General features: G+C 36.4%; 2 protein-coding genes and 1 pseudogene across 2 annotated transcripts; 2 read left to right on the top strand and 1 right to left on the bottom strand.

Annotated features, from left to right (window-relative positions):
* The first annotated feature begins 2,863 nt into the window (after window positions 1-2,863).
* Window positions 2,864-4,967, top strand: LOC143539397 (protein IWS1 homolog 1-like; annotated as a pseudogene).
* A 6,547-nt stretch (window positions 4,968-11,514) lies between these two features.
* Window positions 11,515-16,328, top strand: LOC143539376 (cyclin-T1-3-like). Its single transcript, XM_077032712.1, has 6 exons — window positions 11,515-11,756; window positions 12,985-13,066; window positions 13,204-13,338; window positions 13,463-13,638; window positions 13,716-13,867; window positions 15,387-16,328. Exons 1-6 carry the CDS (start codon window positions 11,527-11,529, stop codon window positions 16,169-16,171), a joined length of 1,560 nt encoding a protein of 519 aa, XP_076888827.1. The 5' UTR covers window positions 11,515-11,526; the 3' UTR covers window positions 16,172-16,328.
* Window positions 16,329-16,481: 153 nt separating this feature from the next.
* LOC143539375 (myb family transcription factor PHL11-like) lies at window positions 16,482-18,606 on the bottom strand. The gene is made up of 6 exons (XM_077032710.1): window positions 18,419-18,606; window positions 17,795-17,871; window positions 17,477-17,540; window positions 17,305-17,383; window positions 17,120-17,189; window positions 16,482-17,039 (listed from the first exon to the last, which is right to left on the bottom strand). The coding sequence occupies exons 1-6, from the start codon at window positions 18,579-18,581 to the stop codon at window positions 16,674-16,676; spliced, it is 819 nt and encodes a 272-aa protein (XP_076888825.1). The 5' UTR covers window positions 18,582-18,606; the 3' UTR covers window positions 16,482-16,673.
* Window positions 18,607-19,988: the final 1,382 nt, after the last annotated feature.

The following is a 19,988-nucleotide window of genomic DNA, read 5'->3' as shown; positions in this document are numbered from 1 at the left end:
TGTTCTCTTGATCGTGATTGTGTTTGTACTCCAACTGTAGGGCAACGAATTCATCAACTTGTGATTGACCTCAGAGTTGGTTATGTTGACACTGGCAGCTCTGACTCTAACCATCAGCTTCTCAAATCTCTTTACCAAATCCAACACAGCTTCACCTTGTCGATGGTTGAGCATGTTGAACTCTTCCTTCAATAGGGCCTTCTTGTTTTCCCTAATTTCAGCATTTCCCTCAATCTTCTCAACAAGTGCTTCCCACAAACCCTTGGCACTGTGTGTTCATGAAAAGTCTCAGTGATCTCATTTGAAAGACAGACAGTTAAGATGAGATATGCTTTCTTGTCTTATGCTAATAAGTCTCTGTCTGCTTGATCATAGTTTTCAATAGTCTTAAGTTGTTTCCCAGCATCAGTGCGAGTCACAGGAATATGAGGACCTTGTTCAAAACATCTCATTAGATCAGTTTCAGTCAATGAGATGTAGTTCATGAACCTCCATTTGAAGTCGGCAAAGTTGTCATCTAAGGTCATAAACTTAGGAGGCTTCTGAGGGGTTCCTACTTGATTTTCCAACAACAAATATCCCTTCAACAGCTCAGAATCAGTGCTCGTCATGATTTCAGTAGTTTCAGTAATAGTTTTAAATTTTGAAAACAGTCAACTTTTTCGCAAGAAACACTTTTTCAAACGAAGCGAAAAAATGGTTCAAGCGAAGCGAAACGGTTAAGCAAGCTAAGCAAAAAAATGAACAGTGATGCGAAGCGAAGAAGTTCCAAGCGAAGCGAAAAAATTTTAAGCGAAGCGAAAAATTTCAAGCAAAGCGAAAAAGTTCCAAGCGAAGCGAATAAGTGAACAGTGATGCGAAACGAAAAAAGATTTTATGCGAAGCGAAAAATGTTCAAGCGAAGCGAAAAAGTTTTAAGCTTCCAGAAGCAATCTTTCTCGGGATCTGTTCCACCTAACCCGTAATTTAAGCCTGAAAACCTTTTAGATCTAGAACTTGAACACTTGTTATCTTCACCAAGAATACTTTCTAAGACATTTTTTTTATGAAGTTTTTGGAGCCGAATCTTTTTGTAGTTTTCTTAATTTTTGTGATTTTTGTGAACTTTCTTGTCAAGAACACTTGTTTTCTTCTACTCAAGATCAAAACCCAAGGTTGTGATCCAAAACCCTCAACTAGTGAGTCGAAGCTCTGATACCAATTGTAGGTCCCAACGCGGGTGGATCTAACAATAATCTTGGATCAACCGAGCTTAGTGCTAGCGGAAATCACACTAAGCCACCTAAACGGTCTCGGATCTTGAGATGTTATTTTTGGGTGGTTTGAGAGAAAGAGAGAAGGCGAGAGAATGAGAATTAGCAAAAGGTTTTCTATTGATCAACTATTAACTATTAACTCCTATCTCTCATGACATGCTTCCTATTTATAGGGAAGCATGCATGAGAAGTAAGTCACATCAAGTGCCCAATAGGCTTTACAACATTATTTCTCTTAGACCTATTACATATTAAATAACCAAAACAGCCCATTACATAAAAACCAATACAAAAGACTAATATAAATAAAATGGGACCTAAGAGAAGCCTCTACAGACTTTTTACACGACTTTTGAAAACTTAAAAAACAACTGTTTGCAGCAGTAGTTTCAACAACCATGGATTGGCTATCCAATTAAAAGTCTACAAAGATGCAAAAAAAAATCTTCCACATACTAGATAGGAAATGGAAGAAGCACCAAACTTGGAAAATATTCTAAGTCGTAACATTTGTTTTTTATTGCGGTATTATACTACACGAGTACTAATTTTTAATAAAAATGGCGATAATGAAATATTCTTGTGATTTGTTATTGTCGTTCTTACAATTATATATGTGTTTTAATCGGAACCAGATTTAACATCTGATTAATTATAGCGTTGATAATAATACTTGTATACAAAGTAGTACATAACGTTTGTAGATATTGCTTCATGGATAAACTTTAAACCATTTTGTTATTATGAAATCATTCAGTATATTTTGTTTAATGACTTATTAGTGTATAAACTAAACTTATTAATATTTATATTAAGTATAGGGGTCTGCTTGTAATTATTGTATTTACTAAGGTTAATGTGTAATTATTTAATCTATAAATAGGAAATGATGTCAGACAAATCATGTTAGCGTATTCAATTATATTCATTCGATGTTCAGTTTTGTTATTCAAGATTTGTGTTTGTGTATCATCATCTTATTCTTATTCAATCAATTGTGTGAATTGATCTCTTATTTCCAACATGATTGACTAAAGATTTTATCAAGTATACGCTGTGTATACATGTATAATGCATGGTCCGATGTTAATATTAGTGCTCATTCGTAGTGGGCTAACATATTCCACGCAAGTAACTAATTCTAAATAAACATGATTACATGAAGGCCAACCTTTAAAATTCTACTAATAATTTTTTAAAAAAGAATTCTATAGCGTCTTAATTGGGCCTATATAAACCAGGTTTAGTCTCACTAAGTTCTCACCCAAAACCACAATATGACCACCTTCACCATATCCACTTTCCTTCTATATGCTCTTCTTCTTCCTTTCACCAATGCAGCTGTTTTCACTATTCGAAACAACTGTCCGTATACCGTTTGGGCAGGTGCAGTGCCTGGTGGCGGCCGACGTCTTATTTTAAATAATATTTTAAATAATATGACCGCCATTACACAACCAAACCCCATGAACTCCTCCTCTATATATATATCATCATCATCATCACCCTGCAGCTTAAGTAATTCATTCACCGATCGACTGTTTGTTCATCGATTTCTCTTCACGTACACGTACATTCTACGCAACTCTTGTCTCAGTTTCTGCGCCATGGCCTACGAGATAATTAACAATCAGTAAGTATTTCGATTAATTAATTCTCTCTAACCTTAACCTAGGGTTCATGATAGAGACGTTGTTAACCGTCTTATTTTCTTGATATTTTAGGTATTCCGGTGACCTCGATCAAAACAATAACAATCATCATCAACACGGCCTCCTCCATGACAACGAGCAGCAGTCTCCAATGCCGGTATCCGTAATGCCTCGTAAAAGGTTATTGATCATAAAGAAGAACACCGGTTCGGATAGTGGCGGTGGAAAGAGGAAAAGGTCATCTGCTGGTGACGCTGGGAGTGGTAAGAAGAGGCCGGAGAAGAACGGCAAAGGCAGGTCCAAGAGGAATAATAATAAAAGGAGTGGCGATACTGCCGAAGTGAAGGAGATGTGGGATGCTGTTCTTGGAGGCAATTTAGTGGTATAAATATATATAACATTACATTCATCAGATTAATTTATTTTGTATAAATATATTAGGTTGTTATTTTATGATGATAACATTGTAACTTTTTGATGCAGGAGGGTACCGAAACGGCGGATGATGATAACTTCATAGACGACAGTGGTGTCGATCCAGCAGAGCGTTACGCAGAAGAAGATAACGAAATCAATGATCTTTTCAGCATGTGCAAGAAAAAGAAGAAAGTTGAGAAAAGTGCTGTGGAGATTGCACTGCTTGTTGAGAAGGTCATGGCTGAACTTGAACTTGTAGCAGAAGAAGATGCAAATCTGAATAGGCAGTCAAAGCCTGCAATTAATAAACTCATAAAGCTTCCTTTTCTAGTTGAAGTGCTATCCAAGTAAGTTATATATATGTTTTATTTGCATAATTAAGTCTTAAATGTTTCATAATGTGCTCATTTAATTTGGTATTTAATGCAGGAAACCACTTCAACTTGAGTTCTTGGATCATGGAATCCTAACACTTTTAAGAAAATGGCTTGAATTCCTCCCTGATAGAAGCTTGCCCAATATTAACATTCGCACAGCAATATTAAAGATCTTAACCGAGGTATGTATATATAAATATATAACCATGATTTATCTAATCAACGGTTAATTATATATGTTCGCGTAATCGAATACTTTTTTTTATCATGCAGTTCCCAATTGATTTAGAGCAGTATGATAGAAGAGACCAGTTGAAGAACAGTGGAATAGGAAAGGTTAGTCCTGTTATTATTATTATTATTTCTTTCATGGTAATAATTATCTTTTCCTTTTTGGTGGTATGACTAATGATAACTAAAATATCATTATTGTCTTTATGCAGGCTGTTATGTTCTTGTCAAAATTTGATGAAGAGACCCCATCCAACAGAAAGCTTGCTAGAGAGTTGATTTACAAATGGGTAAGAACAAAATTTCTCTTTTAATGTTTTTGATTGACACTAACATTCACATGTAAATAATACAGAGTCGACCAATATTTAATATAAGCACAAGATTTGAAGACATGAAGCACCTTGAAGGTGACAAGATCCCCATTCGCCCGCGGCCATCAATGAAAAAGTATGCATAAAAATATTGTTAACTAAATCAAATCAATTTATGTTCATTGTTCAAGTTTCCTGATCTGTTTTTTGATACTCACCAGTCCTGTGAATAGAGCTATAGGGTTGCAGTTTACAGATTTTGACTTGGATTTAGCTGAACATTATCAGTAAGTCATTTTATTTCTAAAGCATGCTATAGTTGCTGCATATGGACTGCAGTTGTTCCCTGTTTCTAATGATTTGGATGTAACTGCAGAAAAACAAAGGCTGGAAATTCATTTCATGCACCAAGGCTTGAAGCCGCGACACTAGATTATACGGTGCATCCTCAATCTAAGATTGATCCAGATCAAGTTGGAGCCCAGGCTAAACAGGCTGTGCACAACCAGCAGCATCGACTCAAGGTTTGCACTTTATACTGATTCAATTACTTACATCATTACTAATGACTGTAATATATATTATGTGCATAGTATAATAATATCTTTGTCTGTGATGACAGCTGAACAAGAAGCTGCAACAGTTAAAAGCACAAAAAGGAAGCAACTTCAAGCCACTAAGCTTAGTGTGGAGGGTCGAGGAATGGTCAAATACCTGTAAACCGAAATCGAGGAGCACGTGTTTCTAGTGTTGGTGCCAAACCGAAGGTTTGTTGCTGTTGACACGAAGAGAAGACCTATGCATATTATCAGTCAATCTATGTTGATCTCCAATTTTGTATTATGATGAATTGCATTATTTTCTAGTTTTTTGAAGTTACAGTGAAGATTTTTTTTGTAACATGCATATTGACACAATATATGAAGCATATATTAATTCTTGCACTATCGTTATTGTCTCATAATACATGAAGCTTTAGATCTCTAAATCAGTGCCTTGATTTTGGCTCCTTGGACTGCCACCACAACCGACACAATCAACTTCATCTACTTTCTTATTTTAGTGGCTAAATTAGAGCCTTAATTTATGTACTCATCCCTTTATATTCTGATTGTATTGGCTATTATTATGTCACATAAGAAAAAAAAGGCATTCTCTAAATTTAATATGGTATCAGAGCAGGTCTTAATACTGCTCGAAAAATCAATCACAAACCGTAATCCCTACTAGCCATCAGTCATGACAAGCTATTCATCTACCGGATATCGCTGCGGTGCTCACAACAGTAAGGAAAAGGCTGAAGTTGCTGCCTTTCAAGCTTACATTTCGAAACGAGACGGCGGCTACAGTTTCGATCCCCAAAACAGCAAGCACAAATCAATTAGTGTTGAATCCAACTCCGCAAGCCCAATTCCAGGTTTAAATACCGAACAATACTATACTCTTTTAAACCATCTCGGAGAGAAAGCAAACCAAGGTGATTACTGGATTATCGATTCCGGTTGCACCAAACACATAACACATCAAGCCAAATGGTTAGAAGGTAAAGTGGTATCCAAACACGAATACCCAGTTATCATACCAAATGGAGATTCGATACCCGTAGAGGGTAGAGGAACTTGCCAACTACCAAACGGAACTGTCATAAAAGGGGTTTTACATGTCCCGAAATTCAAATGCAACCTCTTATCTGTTAGTCGTTTGTCAAAAGACCCTCAAAGTTCTATAACTTTTTACCCGGAGTTCTGTTTCATGCAAGATTTACGGATGAGGGAATTGACTGGAGTGGGTAAATGTAAGCAAGGGCTTTATCAGATTGAAATGGTAAAGAATAAAAGAAGGGCCATGATGTCAATAGTGGAGGTATGGCACAAAAGATTAGGTCATACTTCTAGTAACAAACTTTCTCGTTTTGATTTCGTTAAGAATATTTCGTTTAAACTGTGGACTGTGATTCATGTGCCAAGGCTAAACACATCCGAGTACCTTTTGCGATTAGTTCCATAAAAACCCAAGAGTGTTTTGAATTATTGCATTGTGATATATGGGGAAGGTATTGAGAACCTTCACTATCGGGGGTTAGTTATTTTTTAACAATCGTGGACGACTATAGTCGTTCCGTATGGGTTTTCCTACTAAAACACAAATTTGAAGCGTCAGACCGTTTGATTTATTTTCAAAAAATGGTCAAAACGCAATTTGGCAAATCAATTAGAAGAATTCGTTGTGACAACGAAGGGGAATTCGTCTCTAACCGAATGAACGATTTTTACAACGAACAAGGGGTAATTCTTGAAACCACTTGCCCACACACGCCACAACAAAACGGTGTCATTGAGCGCAAGCATAGACACCTTCTCGAAACCGCACGAGCCCTCCGTTTTGAGGCAAATTTGCCAAAAAGGTTTTGGGGCGAGTGTGTCATGACGGCCGCCTACATAATTAATCGCCTACCACCAAAAACCATCAGTAACAAAACACCATTTGAAATTCTTTTTGGACGAAAGCCCGAGTACAACCACATGAAAGTTTTTGGGTGCTTGGCTTATTACCGGAATACCGATACAAAGGGAGATAAATCCGAATTAAGGGGGAAGCTCGGTGTATTTTTGGGTTACCCACAGGGAACAAAGGGGTATAAACTCTATGACACAGGACAAAACAAAATTGTGTTATCAAGAGACGTTAAATTTGTTGAAAATATTTTTCCATATGGTAGTGGCAAACCCATAGACAAACAAGAAAACAAAAACCTTTTTAGTTTTCCACCATGGTATTATAAACAAGTTGAAAACACCCCACAAATAGTGGACCAAAACGAAGTACCAGAACATCATACCTCCACCAAACACTAGTCCTATTGCCACTGAAGCCCAAGCAGAAATGCACAATGAAACCCAACCTCAACCTAGTAACAACAATGAGCCCAAAGATGACGGGCCTGCTGTTTCCACTGAGCCCAATAGTAAACAGCCCCAGAAACTGAAGTCTACTTGAACCATCATGAAACTGAGCCCAATGAAACCGAAACAGTCCATGAAACTGAACCCAATGATGTAATAGCCCATGAAACCCCCGAACCCATCAGGCAAGAAATAAAAGTCGGCCTAAGAGACGATGACTTTATCACCGATCTACCACCATCTATTGATCATACGTTACCCACGTCTGATCAAGCTCCCTCATCGAGCACAGTACACCCCATATCTCATTATGTTTCTTATGAAAAATTCACTGAAACTCATAAAGCATTTTTAGCGGCTATCAGTTTGAAAGATGAGCCAAAATTTTTTAAACAAGCCGTACAGGATGAACATTGGAGGAAGGCGATGGAAAAAGAAATATGAGCCTTGGAAGAAAATGGAACATGGACTCTCGAAGAATTACCGAAAGGAAAACGAGCTATCGACTCAAAGTGGGTTTATAAAGTCAAATACAAGCCTAATGGTGAGATTGAACGATATAAGGCAACGCTCGTAGCAAAAGGATTCACCCAAATGGAAGGGATCGATTTCCATGACACATTCACTCCGGTCACTAAACTCGTGACAGTTCGGACTCTTCTCGCAGTCGCTGTTAAGAAAGATTGGGTCATCCATCAACTAGATGTTAACGCCTTTTTACATGGAGACCTTCATGAAGAAGTATACATGAAAATTCCACAAGGGTTTGATAAAGGAAGCGGCAACAAAGTTTGCAAGTTAAGAAAATCCTTGTATGGCTTGAAACAAGCCTCCCGAAATTGGTACCAAAAATTTACTTCGACTCTGTTGGCACTTAGTTACACACAATCCAAGGCGGACCATTCCCTTTTCATTTGCAAAGAGGAAACTCTTTTGTTGCCGCCCTAATTTACGTTGACGACGTCATCATTGTTGGCAATAACTCCTCAAAAATTCATGCAACAAAGAGTTTCCTCAACAAAAAGTTTAGCATTAAAGATCTAGGAAACTTAAAATATTTTCTAGGCATTGAGGTTGCTCGAATAAAAGAGGGGTTAGTTCTTAGCCAACAGAAATACACCCTTGACATTCTATAGGATTGTGGCGTTCTTGGGTCTCGACCCAGTGCCTTTCCCATGGAACAAAATCTAAAATTAAGTAAAGATGATGAAGGAACTAGCGTGGATGCCAATCAATATCGGCGCCTCGTGGGTAGACTACTTTATTTACAAGCGACACGTCCGGATATTGTTTACTCCGTTAACGTTTTGAGCCAATTTGTCTCGGATCCCCGTCAAAGTCACATGGAGGCGGCCATTAGAATCCTAAGATACTTAAAGACAACTGCGAGACAAGGAATATTGTTGCCAAAGGAAGGTGGAGTCAACCTCACCACATATAGCGATTCTGATTGGCTTGGATGTCCCTACTCAAGAAGATCGAATACCGGTTACTTCCTTCTTTTCGGAGGAGCCCCCATCTCATGGAAGTCAAAAAAAAGTCTGTCGTGTCGCGTTCCTCAGCGGAGGCAGAATATCGTGCCATGGCCACTACGGTTAGTGAAGTTTTGTGGACGCGTTGGCTTTTAAAAGAGCTCGGGGTATCACAAGATCAACCGACCCCTCTCTTCTGTGACAATCAAGCTGCAAGACACATCGCCAACAATCCGGTTTATCACGAGCACACAAAACATGTCGAAATGGACTGTTTCTTCGTATGTGAACGGGTAGACTCTAAAGAGATTCAGCCAAGGGCCATTGCTACAAAACACCAAATCCCTGATCTATTCACCAAAGCCCTGGGTTCTCAACAGTTGCAATATCTTCTTGCCAAGTTGGGCGTTCGTGACCTACACGCTCCAACTTGAGGGGGAATCTAAATTAGTGCCTTGATTTTGGCTCCTTTGACTGCCACCACAACCGACACAATCAACTTTCATCTACTTTCTTATTTTAGTGGCTAAATTAGAGCCTTGATTTATGTACTCATTCCTTTATATTCTGATTGTATTGGCTATTATTATGTCACATAAGAAAAAAAAGGCATTCTCTAAATTTAATAAGATCTAGCTTCTAAAAAGAAATGAATTTGGATCATTAATGCGGAACAAAGAATTGTATGATGCATGAAGTTACATACTTTCATTGATAAAAAGTTGTTTTTGGTGTTAGTTAATCATCTTTTCACATAAAGTAAAAGTTGTGGGGAAGAAATTATGTTGGGGATCATTAATGGAAAATAGAATCCATATATAATATGATAAGTTACATAAGTTTATTTTTAGCTGTATTATCAACATAAAGTTGTTTTAAATGTAAGTTAAAATATTAACTCACAAGAAATATATGGACGTAAAAGGTTCTTCTTGTCATCATTTTAACATTTTATCAGAGTTTGGCTTTGAGGGGGTGGGGAGGACCATGGCTCCCAGCCTGATAACCTCGGTAGGCTTGAAATATTTTTAAAAATATGTATTTTTAATGCTTGTACTTAAATACCCAATTCTTTTAAGCTTGTTTCAATAAAAACAAAACAAAAAAATGTTCGCACAATAACTTTCACAATTTTTTTAACAATTTAAACTTCTAAAACACATCACATTATTCCAACAACCGTTTTGAAAGATTAGTTGTTGAGACACCAACTTAACCTCTTTTATTTGATTTGACAAGCCTAATCTTAAACTCCAGCAAGTCGACAACTCAACATACAAACATCTAACATTGTCTTATTATTTACCTAATGCACATAAACGAAATGACTACTCTAGGGGCCGCGTTTAAAGGTACATCACTATCACACACTACAGATGTTTCATACGGGCCATGGAAAAAAAGATCATATAAACTCACAAACCGCATAATTATTTATTTTATTTTATTATTATTTAAAAAAAAAAAAAGAAAAAAGGAAGAAAAGGATTGAAGTGTTAGCTTGAAAACAAACACTAGCCTTTGCACACAACACACAGCCTGAAAGCAACGACGGGAAGACTGCAATACAGTAATCGCCGGTATGTAATTCTTTCTTTCTTTCTTTCTTTCTTTCGTACTTCTTATCATTATCACTCACTTTTGCCTTTTGTTTGCCCTAATATCTTCGCTATACATAAAAACCCTTTCTTTGTCTTATCAATTAGGGCACCAGCACAAAATTAATAACTTTATGTGATTCCAGTTTCCAAATTCACTGTCACAGCGTTTAATTTGACCGAAATCGATGCTGCAAATCATATTATTATTTTCAATTTTACGAATGCGTCCTCTAATTAGAGAACTAGGGTTTGCTACAATTCTTGAAATAAATAGTAATTGCAGTAGATGTATTGTTTGTAAATTGATTGATTGTATCAATTGGTCGATTTCGAAGGGGGTATAATATAACTATAATCACAGACCCTCAAAGGTTTCTCTTTAATGGAGCAAAAAGTTATAATTTTTGTAGGTCATTGCCTTAAATTGATAACATAATTATCCTTTTCTTAATGGCCGAGGCTCGTTAACTTTTTGTCAGTTGAAGATTAGAAGTACATTTAGTTGCATTATAGCCGATTATAGTTATATCAGGTTTTTAAAGGTTTTTGTAATTATGCTTAATACAAAATAGTGAGTTTTGGATACCACTTGGATTAATCTTAGGGACCGAGTTTCGATGATTCGATCTTATTTTGTTATTAGTTCAATGCATCATCTACAATCTGTATGTGCTGATTATTCTGTTTTAAGTGTAATGAAATATTCTTGATTGTGGATGCTTAAGTGTATTTGTATTTACATGCACCGTTGCCATTCTGTACTTCAATTCCACTGTTACTACACCCTGTGCTTGCTCTAAACCTAGTGCATTGGTTATGCTTTGTTTTCAAACCTGTTTTATTTATGCAATTTTCATGCATTGATGATCTTCAATGTGTGTGTTTTGCATCTCATGTCCGGTCTATTGGAGTCTGTAGGAAGTTACAGTCTTACAGATGTCTGTTTTAGAGCTTGGATGCTATGCAGGCTTAGAATCTATTTTGGTCTGGCTATTTAAGTTAATAGATACTGAAACTCTGAAAGATTTTTGACTTCTTGTAACCATTCTGTTTTGCTTTTACTTTTCTCATTCTTGTTAAAACGCTTATGTTAAGCTCGTCTAAACTAGGGAGAATTATGTGTATTTGAGAAATTGTCTGTTGTATTCTTTCTTGCTTACTGAAATATGCTAGTAACTTGGTGTATATACAATGCAGATATCGGATATCAGTTTCACGTGTCCTGTGAACCAGCCAATTAGAGGAGCATTAGGGGAACTGGCCATTTATTTATAGGAAGTAATAGAGAGGGCAGAAGCTAGCAATGAATGCTTTGTTGTCAAGTGACCCAATGCATTTTGGTATGTACGATGGCGGGCCATACAGGCATTCTGATGATAAATTGGAAGAACATGGTGGTCGGTGGTACTTTTCACGAAAAGAAATTGAAGAAAACTCACCATCTAGACCAGATGGCATTGATTTGAAGAAGGAAACGTATCTACGCAAATCATATTGCAGGTTCTTGCAAGACTTGGGTATGAGGCTCAAAGTGTAAGCTTCTTTATTCTTAGTTTTGTTCTCTCAAGTTATTATTCTTATTCATGTGCTTTTCTTTATTTGTTGGTAATCAATGAAAAATGCAATTTAGTGCTATAGGGTTTATTATATGTATGCCCGAAAATATACAAAAACAGATCGTCGTACAAAAAACACAGTTTAATTTCAAATCCAAGCAATCATAAACACCAACGTAATCTATTTCTTTGCCATTTTAAAATTTATAAATAATCATAGAAATTAAAAATCTAAATTCTGAAACTGCATATGCAAGCTCAAAAGGGAAATTGTTGGGTTGACTCGATTACCCTCCCACCCACTTTGCTACCTCGCGTATTTGTGCTCTATGATTGAAGTTCTTGATGTGAAACAACACCAGTTGGATCGTGAAGATTTGGAGATTGCATTTGATTGTTAAGAGTTGGCTAAAATATGTAATGTGAAGGCAAGCAGACGACAGCTTTATTATATTTTTGGTTACGGGCTATATCTGTTATTCTGTACCATCCACCTAAGTTTCATTCTTGTAGTATGGTGGTCATTTGTTTTCTATAGCCATATCTGTCTCTGTTAATAGGATGAGATCTTTATGCGTGCTGAAGCTTATGTATATCGGCCATATTTAGGAGTTTGGTCGGTTTTAGAAGTTTGCAGCTTTCAAGTATTCTTGGATCGTCATATTGGCGGCTGTAGTTCTGCTTTCTCGTATTCTTACCTTCGTACTTGTTATCTGATCTTGCAATAACTTTGGACTCTTCATTATTCATTACACAGTATTTTGATACGGGTTTGACGTCTTAGTGTCTTAAAATGTCATCTTCAGTCAACTGAAACTAGCAGTTTAAATGCTGTTGCTTGTAATTTTTGTGTGATGCATTGACATTGATTGCTATCATCTAGTTTACAATGGGCAAATGCTAACTAGACTCCAATATTAATGTTTTGCTTTCTTGAGACGGAAAATTTTCTGTTGAATGAGGATATCGAGAACCATGAAATTTAAACCTTATTATCTAATGTCTATATTCTTTCTGAAATCCAAAGTAATAGTATTTTTTATGAAGACTCTGTAAATACAAGCTTCACCTGATAATTGCTATGTTTGCAGCCTAGGAGGTTGCGATTTTAATTTAGTATATACTGCTTTTGATATATACACCTGTTGTGCTTTCCTATTGAAAATAATAGTAATACACGGATTGTGTTGGATATTTTGATGCAGGCCTCAAGTAACCATTGCTACAGCTATAATCTTTTGTCACCGTTTCTTTCTTCGTCAATCACATGCAAAGAATGACAGGAGGGTGAGTTGTACCAGTGCTTCATCTAATATTTTGCTTTTATTTTGCTTCTGTTATTGAATATGATAACATATTTGGCATACAAGTTGAGGACAATAACAGAATACAGTTACTGATTATTTCACATTTTTGGACTGCAGACAATTGCAACTGTCTGCATGTTTCTTGCAGGCAAGGTTGAAGAAACTCCTCGTCCATTGAAAGATGTAATCCTTGTTTCATATGAAATCAATAACAAAAAGGATCCCGAGGCTATACAAAGAATCAAACAGAAGGTATCATTAACTCTACTAAAGTAACTCACTTATTAACTCTTTAAGGTTCTTTATATGTATAAACTCACACATAAACACACACTGTTATTTTTCAGTTGGTTCTTATTATACTTTTGTGAAGCAGGAGGTGTACGAACAACAAAAGGAACTAATATTAATTGGGGAGCGAGTCGTTCTTGCAACTCTTGGGTTTGATTTTAATGTGCACCATCCATATAAACCACTAGTAGAAGCGATAAAGAAGTTCAAAGTTGCCCAAAATGCCCTTGCTCAAGTTGCTTGGAATTTTGTCAATGATGGGTATGCATGCTGATGTAATTTCTTAATTTGTGGTTTCTCTCTCTGTGCCTATTTTGACATGCAAAAGAGGCATGCAGGCTTCGGACATCTCTCTGCTTGCAATTTAAACCCCACCACATTGCGGCCGGTGCCATTTTTCTTGCAGCCAAGTTCCTCAAAGTTAAACTCCCTTCCGATGGTGAAAAAGTTTGGTGGCAGGAATTTGATGTCACTCCCCGCCAATTAGAGGGTCCGTGTTTCTTTTTCCTTTTTAATTAAAAAGTTCTCACATATATTTAGCATTTCTTTTAGAACGTCATATTCTTTTGGAGTTCTGAAGAGACCCATACCCATATATCCAATCAGGATCATTTCAGAACTTTCAAATAGTTTAAGCACTTTAAGAACTCTCAAGAACCAATCATTTTAGTAATTTACTTTATATATTTAATATTATTTGAGGATAGTTATGTCATCTGTTATAGGGGTATTGGTTTTTAAAATTTAATACTTCCAACTTTCACTCATTGGATGTAAGCACTCCCAACTAATGATTTGTCTCCCACCACTCCAAACTTGTAACATATTTTCTTCTGTCACTCCCGAACCTAGCGAACCCTAACCCTGTTAGTTTTTTTTTGCTGATGTGGCATGTTTTTACTGATTTGGCATTCATATGTGGCATTTTTACACACATGGCATGATAATATTAATAATATATATTATATAATATGTAGTATATATATCGCCCACTCATCACCTAAGCCGGCCACCACCACCTCAACTGCCTACCACCACCAAATAACACCAGTGCCACCACTCTCCCATCCCTAATCCACCACGGTTCTCAACCCTCCAAAAAATCAGTTGTTCACAAACAAGAAAAAACCCTAGAACCAAATCGGAAGAACACGCCAACGAATTTAGGAGACACTACTCGTTGATTGAAACGACAAAATCGATTTTCTGGCGAATTTTGGTGGGTTCCTGTTTGAAATCGATGGTGGGTTTCCATTTAAATGAAATTAGGGCATGTAATTACCACCCCAAATCCAAGTTGTACACTGCTGGACTGGTACAATTAAAGGGAGGTAGAGATCCGCTAGGGTTTGGTAGAGACGGTCGGAGGCTGAAGCGATTTGGTAGCAAGGGATGCCGGTGAAGTTTTGTTGGGTTAAAGAGAGAGATTGGGTGTAGACTGTGGTGCTCGCTGAGGTGAAATCTGGTGAGGATTGCAGGTTTCCGGTGACCTGTTTTTGGTGGGGATAAGGATAACCCCATTTTGTTTGATGAAGTTGGGGGATTGGGTTTCGGAGTGTTAAAATATAGATTACTTTTTTTAAAAATAAAATGCCACATCAGTAAAAACTAAAAACTAAAAACATGCCATGTCAGCAAAAAAACTAACGGAGTTAGGGTTCGTTAAGTTTGGGAGTGACAGAAGAAAAGAAGTTATAAGTTGGGAGTGGTGGGAGACAAATCGTTAGCTGGGAGTGTTATTGACCAATGAGTGAAAGTTGGGACTATTAAAAACAAACAGTAATGTTATAAGTACACAACTACACATATGTAAACTTGTGATAACATATATGTAATCATATAATAAATGATAAAATTACACTCCAATGATATTAAATATATAAAATAAATACAAATGATTGGTGGTTAAGAGTTCTTAAATTATTTGGAAGTTTTTAAATGAACCTGATCATATATGCATTATCTTTTTAGATGATTTTCTTTTCTGAAATTATTATTATTTTTTGCAGAGGTCAGTAACCAAATGTTGGAACTGTATGAACAAAACCGAGTGGCACCTTCTCAAACCAGTGAAGTTGTTGACGGGAGTACAGGTGGCGGGGTTACACAAAAAGGTCCAACCCGATCACTTCCAGTTGACGACGATGGCCCAAACAACAGCAATTCCAGGCCCGGTACCTCATCAAGGCCTACTTCTGATCAACCGAGCCAGAACACAAACAGAGACATTGAAGCCAATGAAAGTCAACAAGAGCATTACGTGGCGGAAGATGGTAACAGGCCGGACGGGCCCAAGGAACCTCGAGAAAGAAGGGAAGCAATGGAACCATCAAAGGAGAAATACCCAGGACGGAATCTGGATTACAAAGGGCAGTCACCGCAAGATGCTATTAAAAGACTTGATAAAGATAAAGTTAAAGCAGCTCTTGAGAAAAGAAGAAAATCCCGTGTCGGTGACATGGCCAGGAAAACTGATTTCATGGATGAAGATGATTTAATCGAGAGAGCATTAGAAGACGGTATAGAGTTGGCTGCTGCTGAGTCCGAGAAAAGCAAACAAGACAGGAATCACAGTTGGTCAAAATCTGTGAATCAGGTGGATGATGATGTGGAAGACGGTCAATATCATTCTTCAGTCAAGGGACAGTCATTGAGAAGTCAAGATTTTGAGCCGGTGGAAGAAGGGGAAGTTGGGATGATGGATGATGAATACAGGTCAAGGTCACCTAAGTCTGGCAACAGGAAAAGGAAAGGCGGTGGGCCCGGGACCCCACCGGATAAAAGGAGAAACTGAAACTGAAACCAGTCAGCAGATCTTATTTATTATTGAATCTTGGGTGGGTATTATCTATATAATGGTTCTTGTTTTTAAGAGAACATGTGTTTAAAACTAAATTTTGGTTTCTTTGTGTTTTTGGTCTTTAAAATCAGACCATTTTACCAACATTGCTATGAGCTTCTCCTTCCTATTAGTTACAATTGTTGTATACTTGTCCATCTCATAAACTTAATACAAAGTTGTAACAAGATCTACATATTAATATGTAACATATGAAATAAGTTTAAAGTATCCTCTTATTGAAACAAATTTTAGAGAAAGCCATCATCTGAAAATACATGTTAATGTTATGAATCTACAATTTAACTCAAAAGTGACAGGGAGATCTCTACCATGAAAATATTACTCAAACTAACTACATCACATTAATTGGCATCATCAAAATTTAGATGGATTATTGCAGAAAATATGAATCATGCTATTAATATTATTATGCTTACTATTATCATCGTCGTCTCTAGTTTTGTCTGGCAAACCCGAGTGCAAGTAAATCTTGATTCGTGCCTATGAAGTCATAGTTACCTCCCGTGTTCAAATCAAAACTGATGGTCCCACCGCCACCGCCCTCGGTTTTGATCTTCATTTCTTCTTTTACTGTAACCGGTCCGTTCTTACCAAGAATGTTTTCTTCCCTGTTTTGTTCTCCATTAAGATTCTGCATGAGATCCGAGAGGGCCAAGTTGAAGTTGGTTAACTCGGCTCGTGTTGCTTCAAGATTACCAGATGAATTCATGTCAAGTGACAGGCTTTTTTGAGCATTTTCTAATATTCCTTGCAAGTATTTCCCCTGAGTCTCTATTCTCATTTGGAGCTTCTTTTGTACCTGGACGCACATTTGTGAAATGACTAAAATACCCTCCACAAAGGTGGTTTGATGGGACATAGGTAGTAAAAGTTATATACCTCATACTGTTCTTGTAACCTCTTTTGTGCTTCAATTTGGCATATCAGAGCATCTGCAATGGGGATATCTCTGCATGCAAATAATAAATATAAATAATATAATTAAATAAAATACGGGTTACTTCGCATTGAGATTATATTAAGATTGTATTGTATGTAACCGAACAAATGAGATCAATGTGTACCTGGCTGGTTCATGGTTAGTTCTTAAGGAATTAGAGCTCGTGCCCGTTGAATGCATATTGAACGGTTCGTACGAATCACCTAAATTATATGAATAATAATAAGAAATTCAGTAAAAGAAGTTGTGAAAATGTAGTGAAATTGATGACAATCAAAATATGGTTTAATTCTCACCACTGTTTTCATTATTCAGATCGCCATTGTTTTGCTTCTTCGCCTGCTGCCCGAGTCTATATTTCTATATACATCAAGAACAAAACATGAAAGATTAGTAAAGATTTTGACTTTTGAGTTCACATGAGCTACTTTTTAACTTCAAAATCGACAAGATTCGGTTTGTTTCGTGTAGGAAAGATGATAAACTACATTTCATTATGTAAAAAGAATGTTAGAATTGAATCATGCTAATTTTCAACAGAAGGAATTCATGTCAAATTTGAATTTGTAAAGTCATAGAATTGAATTTAGAAAAGTCAAACTTAAAACTCTTACCTGCAAATGGCTCTTCAAATGGTACAATGTCAACCCCTTCAAGCCCATTAATCTCAACACTGATTTTGGTGTAGCTTCTGTAAAACCAAACCCATATTAGCTTGAATCAGATGGAAATTACAAGCAGAAGTCAAACAAAAAGTCAACATCCCATATTAGTAGGTTAGATTTATAGGGCTTTCTTTTTGCAGATCACTTTTACATGTCTTAATTGGTAGATTAGCACTTATAAAGCCACTTTTAACATCAAACATCTTGTTGAGTTTAAGGTTTATTATGCAATTTAAATGAGACTTTTGCATATAAAGATTCTTGAACACATGTATCAAGATTCTTTTAACAAAGAAATCAAGATTCATCAAGATCAAAACGTTAACAAAGAAATCAAGATTTTTATCAAGATCAAAACTTTATATTATTTCTTTGTTAACAAAGAAATCAAGATTTTTAACAAAGAAACAATCTTGGATTGTGGGCATTGGGAAACTTGTGATCAAGATCAAGAATCTCATCAAAGTCATCAAATTCAAGATTTTGACCATTTGTCACTTTTTGGTACAAAAAACATGAAGAAACACATTAATTATGTTCAATGATGAATAAAAGAAAAGCAAAGAAACTAACTGTCAGGGCCACCAAGTTTAGTAACAGCATCAACAAATCTATCATGAAGATCAGCAGTCCATCTGAGTCTTGGCTTGGGGTCTCTAGTCATCACCACACCACCAGTCTCAAACTCGTAGCAACCGGCACCACCACCCATGCCTCCAGCATACCTCCCATCCATTTCAAAATTTTTTGAATGCAACAACTATCACTATACCACAACTTTGTGTTCACCAGTGCCCACTAGACAGAACCTTGATTATGATTATGATTATGCTCTTTTCCCAAAAATTCAACTTCTCCCACTAACTATTTTCTTTATTTATTTTTTTTTTCCTTGTCCTCTTTGGGAATTTTGTTTATTTATGGATGGGTTCTTTCTTTTGTACAACAAAGACAGAGAGAAAGAAGCAACCATAGAATGAATTCCCCACACTCAAAAGCCAAAAGTGCTAAAGGCTTCAAACATATATATATGTATATATATATATATATATATATATCTATATCTATATAAATTCTTTGAGAACCAATTCAAGTTAACTTGGTTTTGTTAAATACAAATGAGAATCTTAGAAAACAATGGTTTTGAACTAAACTAAGAAGTTGTTACATTACATGTGCCATGTGCAATTAATGTAAGTCAAGGTTTGTTAACTACATAATCATCCATTAGTTTTTATGAGTTTGCTAAAAGTACCCTTAAGTTCTAAAAAGAATATAGGCAGCCCCTACTTTAGCTACCTTGAAGTCACACACTCACACCCTCCACTGAATGTTGTGTGAGTGTTAAATGACCGTTATACCCTTTTGGTCCCGACTAGGTGATCAAACTAATATCTTACTGCTGTTACCACTTTGATGGGATGGGCAGGAGGTTTTCCTTAGAGTTTTCTTATGAGGGGGTCCCAGATTTGAATTTCAACTCATGTGCCCACTTAAAAATATTGGCAGCACCACTCGCTGTAAGGGAGATTCAAAACTTAGGTAATGGGGTATGACAAGTGTTATAATTCTTAGAAAAGACACCGTTGACAAATACCTTTAAAAAAAACTAATGTCTTACTTTGTTGGTGTTGGTGTTGGTGTTGGTGTTGATTTTGATCATTTGAAATGCCACATGCTGTGGTTTTTCCAACTATAGTTTTGTATTATTCACTAAAACCTACCTATATATACCTTAAATAGATGATTGACTAATAAAGAAAATATAGCACTCAAATTTTTATAAGCTTTTACGTGTAGTTTTGAAATATGATAACACTTTAAAGTTTAATCGTAAAGTAAATACTTGTGGAACCAAGGGATATGAAAGCGTTATATTAGCAGGCAGTTGAGTTACATTGATTCATAAAGTGTTCTCGAATAATGAAATAAGTAAAAATATAAGAGACTTTTATAAACGTAAATTATCAACATTTACACTATTATGATACAACCAAAAGTTGTTTTGGGCGTTCACACGAACTCGAGGGTACGATTTTTTTTTCACACCAATTCATGGTATTACTTTATAAAAATCAGTTACAATGCAAGTTAGTCATTTCATTTTAATCAAGGCCTACACGAGGCATGTCTAAAGTGGGTT

Source organism: Bidens hawaiensis, unplaced genomic scaffold (assembly GCF_021521415.1).
Source record: "Bidens hawaiensis isolate Kalapana, Puna unplaced genomic scaffold, B.hawaiensis_p1.1 tig00011868_1, whole genome shotgun sequence".
Classification (NCBI taxonomy): Eukaryota; Viridiplantae; Streptophyta; class Magnoliopsida; order Asterales; family Asteraceae; genus Bidens; species Bidens hawaiensis.
Note: the sequence above shows the minus strand (reverse complement) of the source record. Positions and strands in the feature narration are given on the sequence as shown.

Bases quoted from the DNA above. Each gene is read 5' to 3' on its own strand.
- LOC143539376 (XM_077032712.1), top strand. From the start codon at position 11,527: ATGAATGCTTTGTTGTCAAGTGACCCAATGCATTTTGGTATGTACGAT. The intron at 13,639-13,715 runs GTATGCATGCTG...AGAGGCATGCAG, and splicing joins TGGAATTTTGTCAATGATGG to GCTTCGGACATCTCTCTGCT. The intron at 13,868-15,386 runs GTCCGTGTTTCT...TATTTTTTGCAG, and splicing joins CACTCCCCGCCAATTAGAGG to AGGTCAGTAACCAAATGTTG.
- LOC143539375 (XM_077032710.1), bottom strand. From the start codon at position 18,581: ATGGATGGGAGGTATGCTGGAGGCATGGGTGGTGGTGCCGGTTGCTAC. The intron at 17,872-18,418 runs GTTAGTTTCTTT...TTGGTTTTACAG, and splicing joins TAAACTTGGTGGCCCTGACA to AAGCTACACCAAAATCAGTG. The intron at 17,190-17,304 runs GTACACATTGAT...ATTTGCATGCAG, and splicing joins ACTAACCATGAACCAGCCAG to AGATATCCCCATTGCAGATG.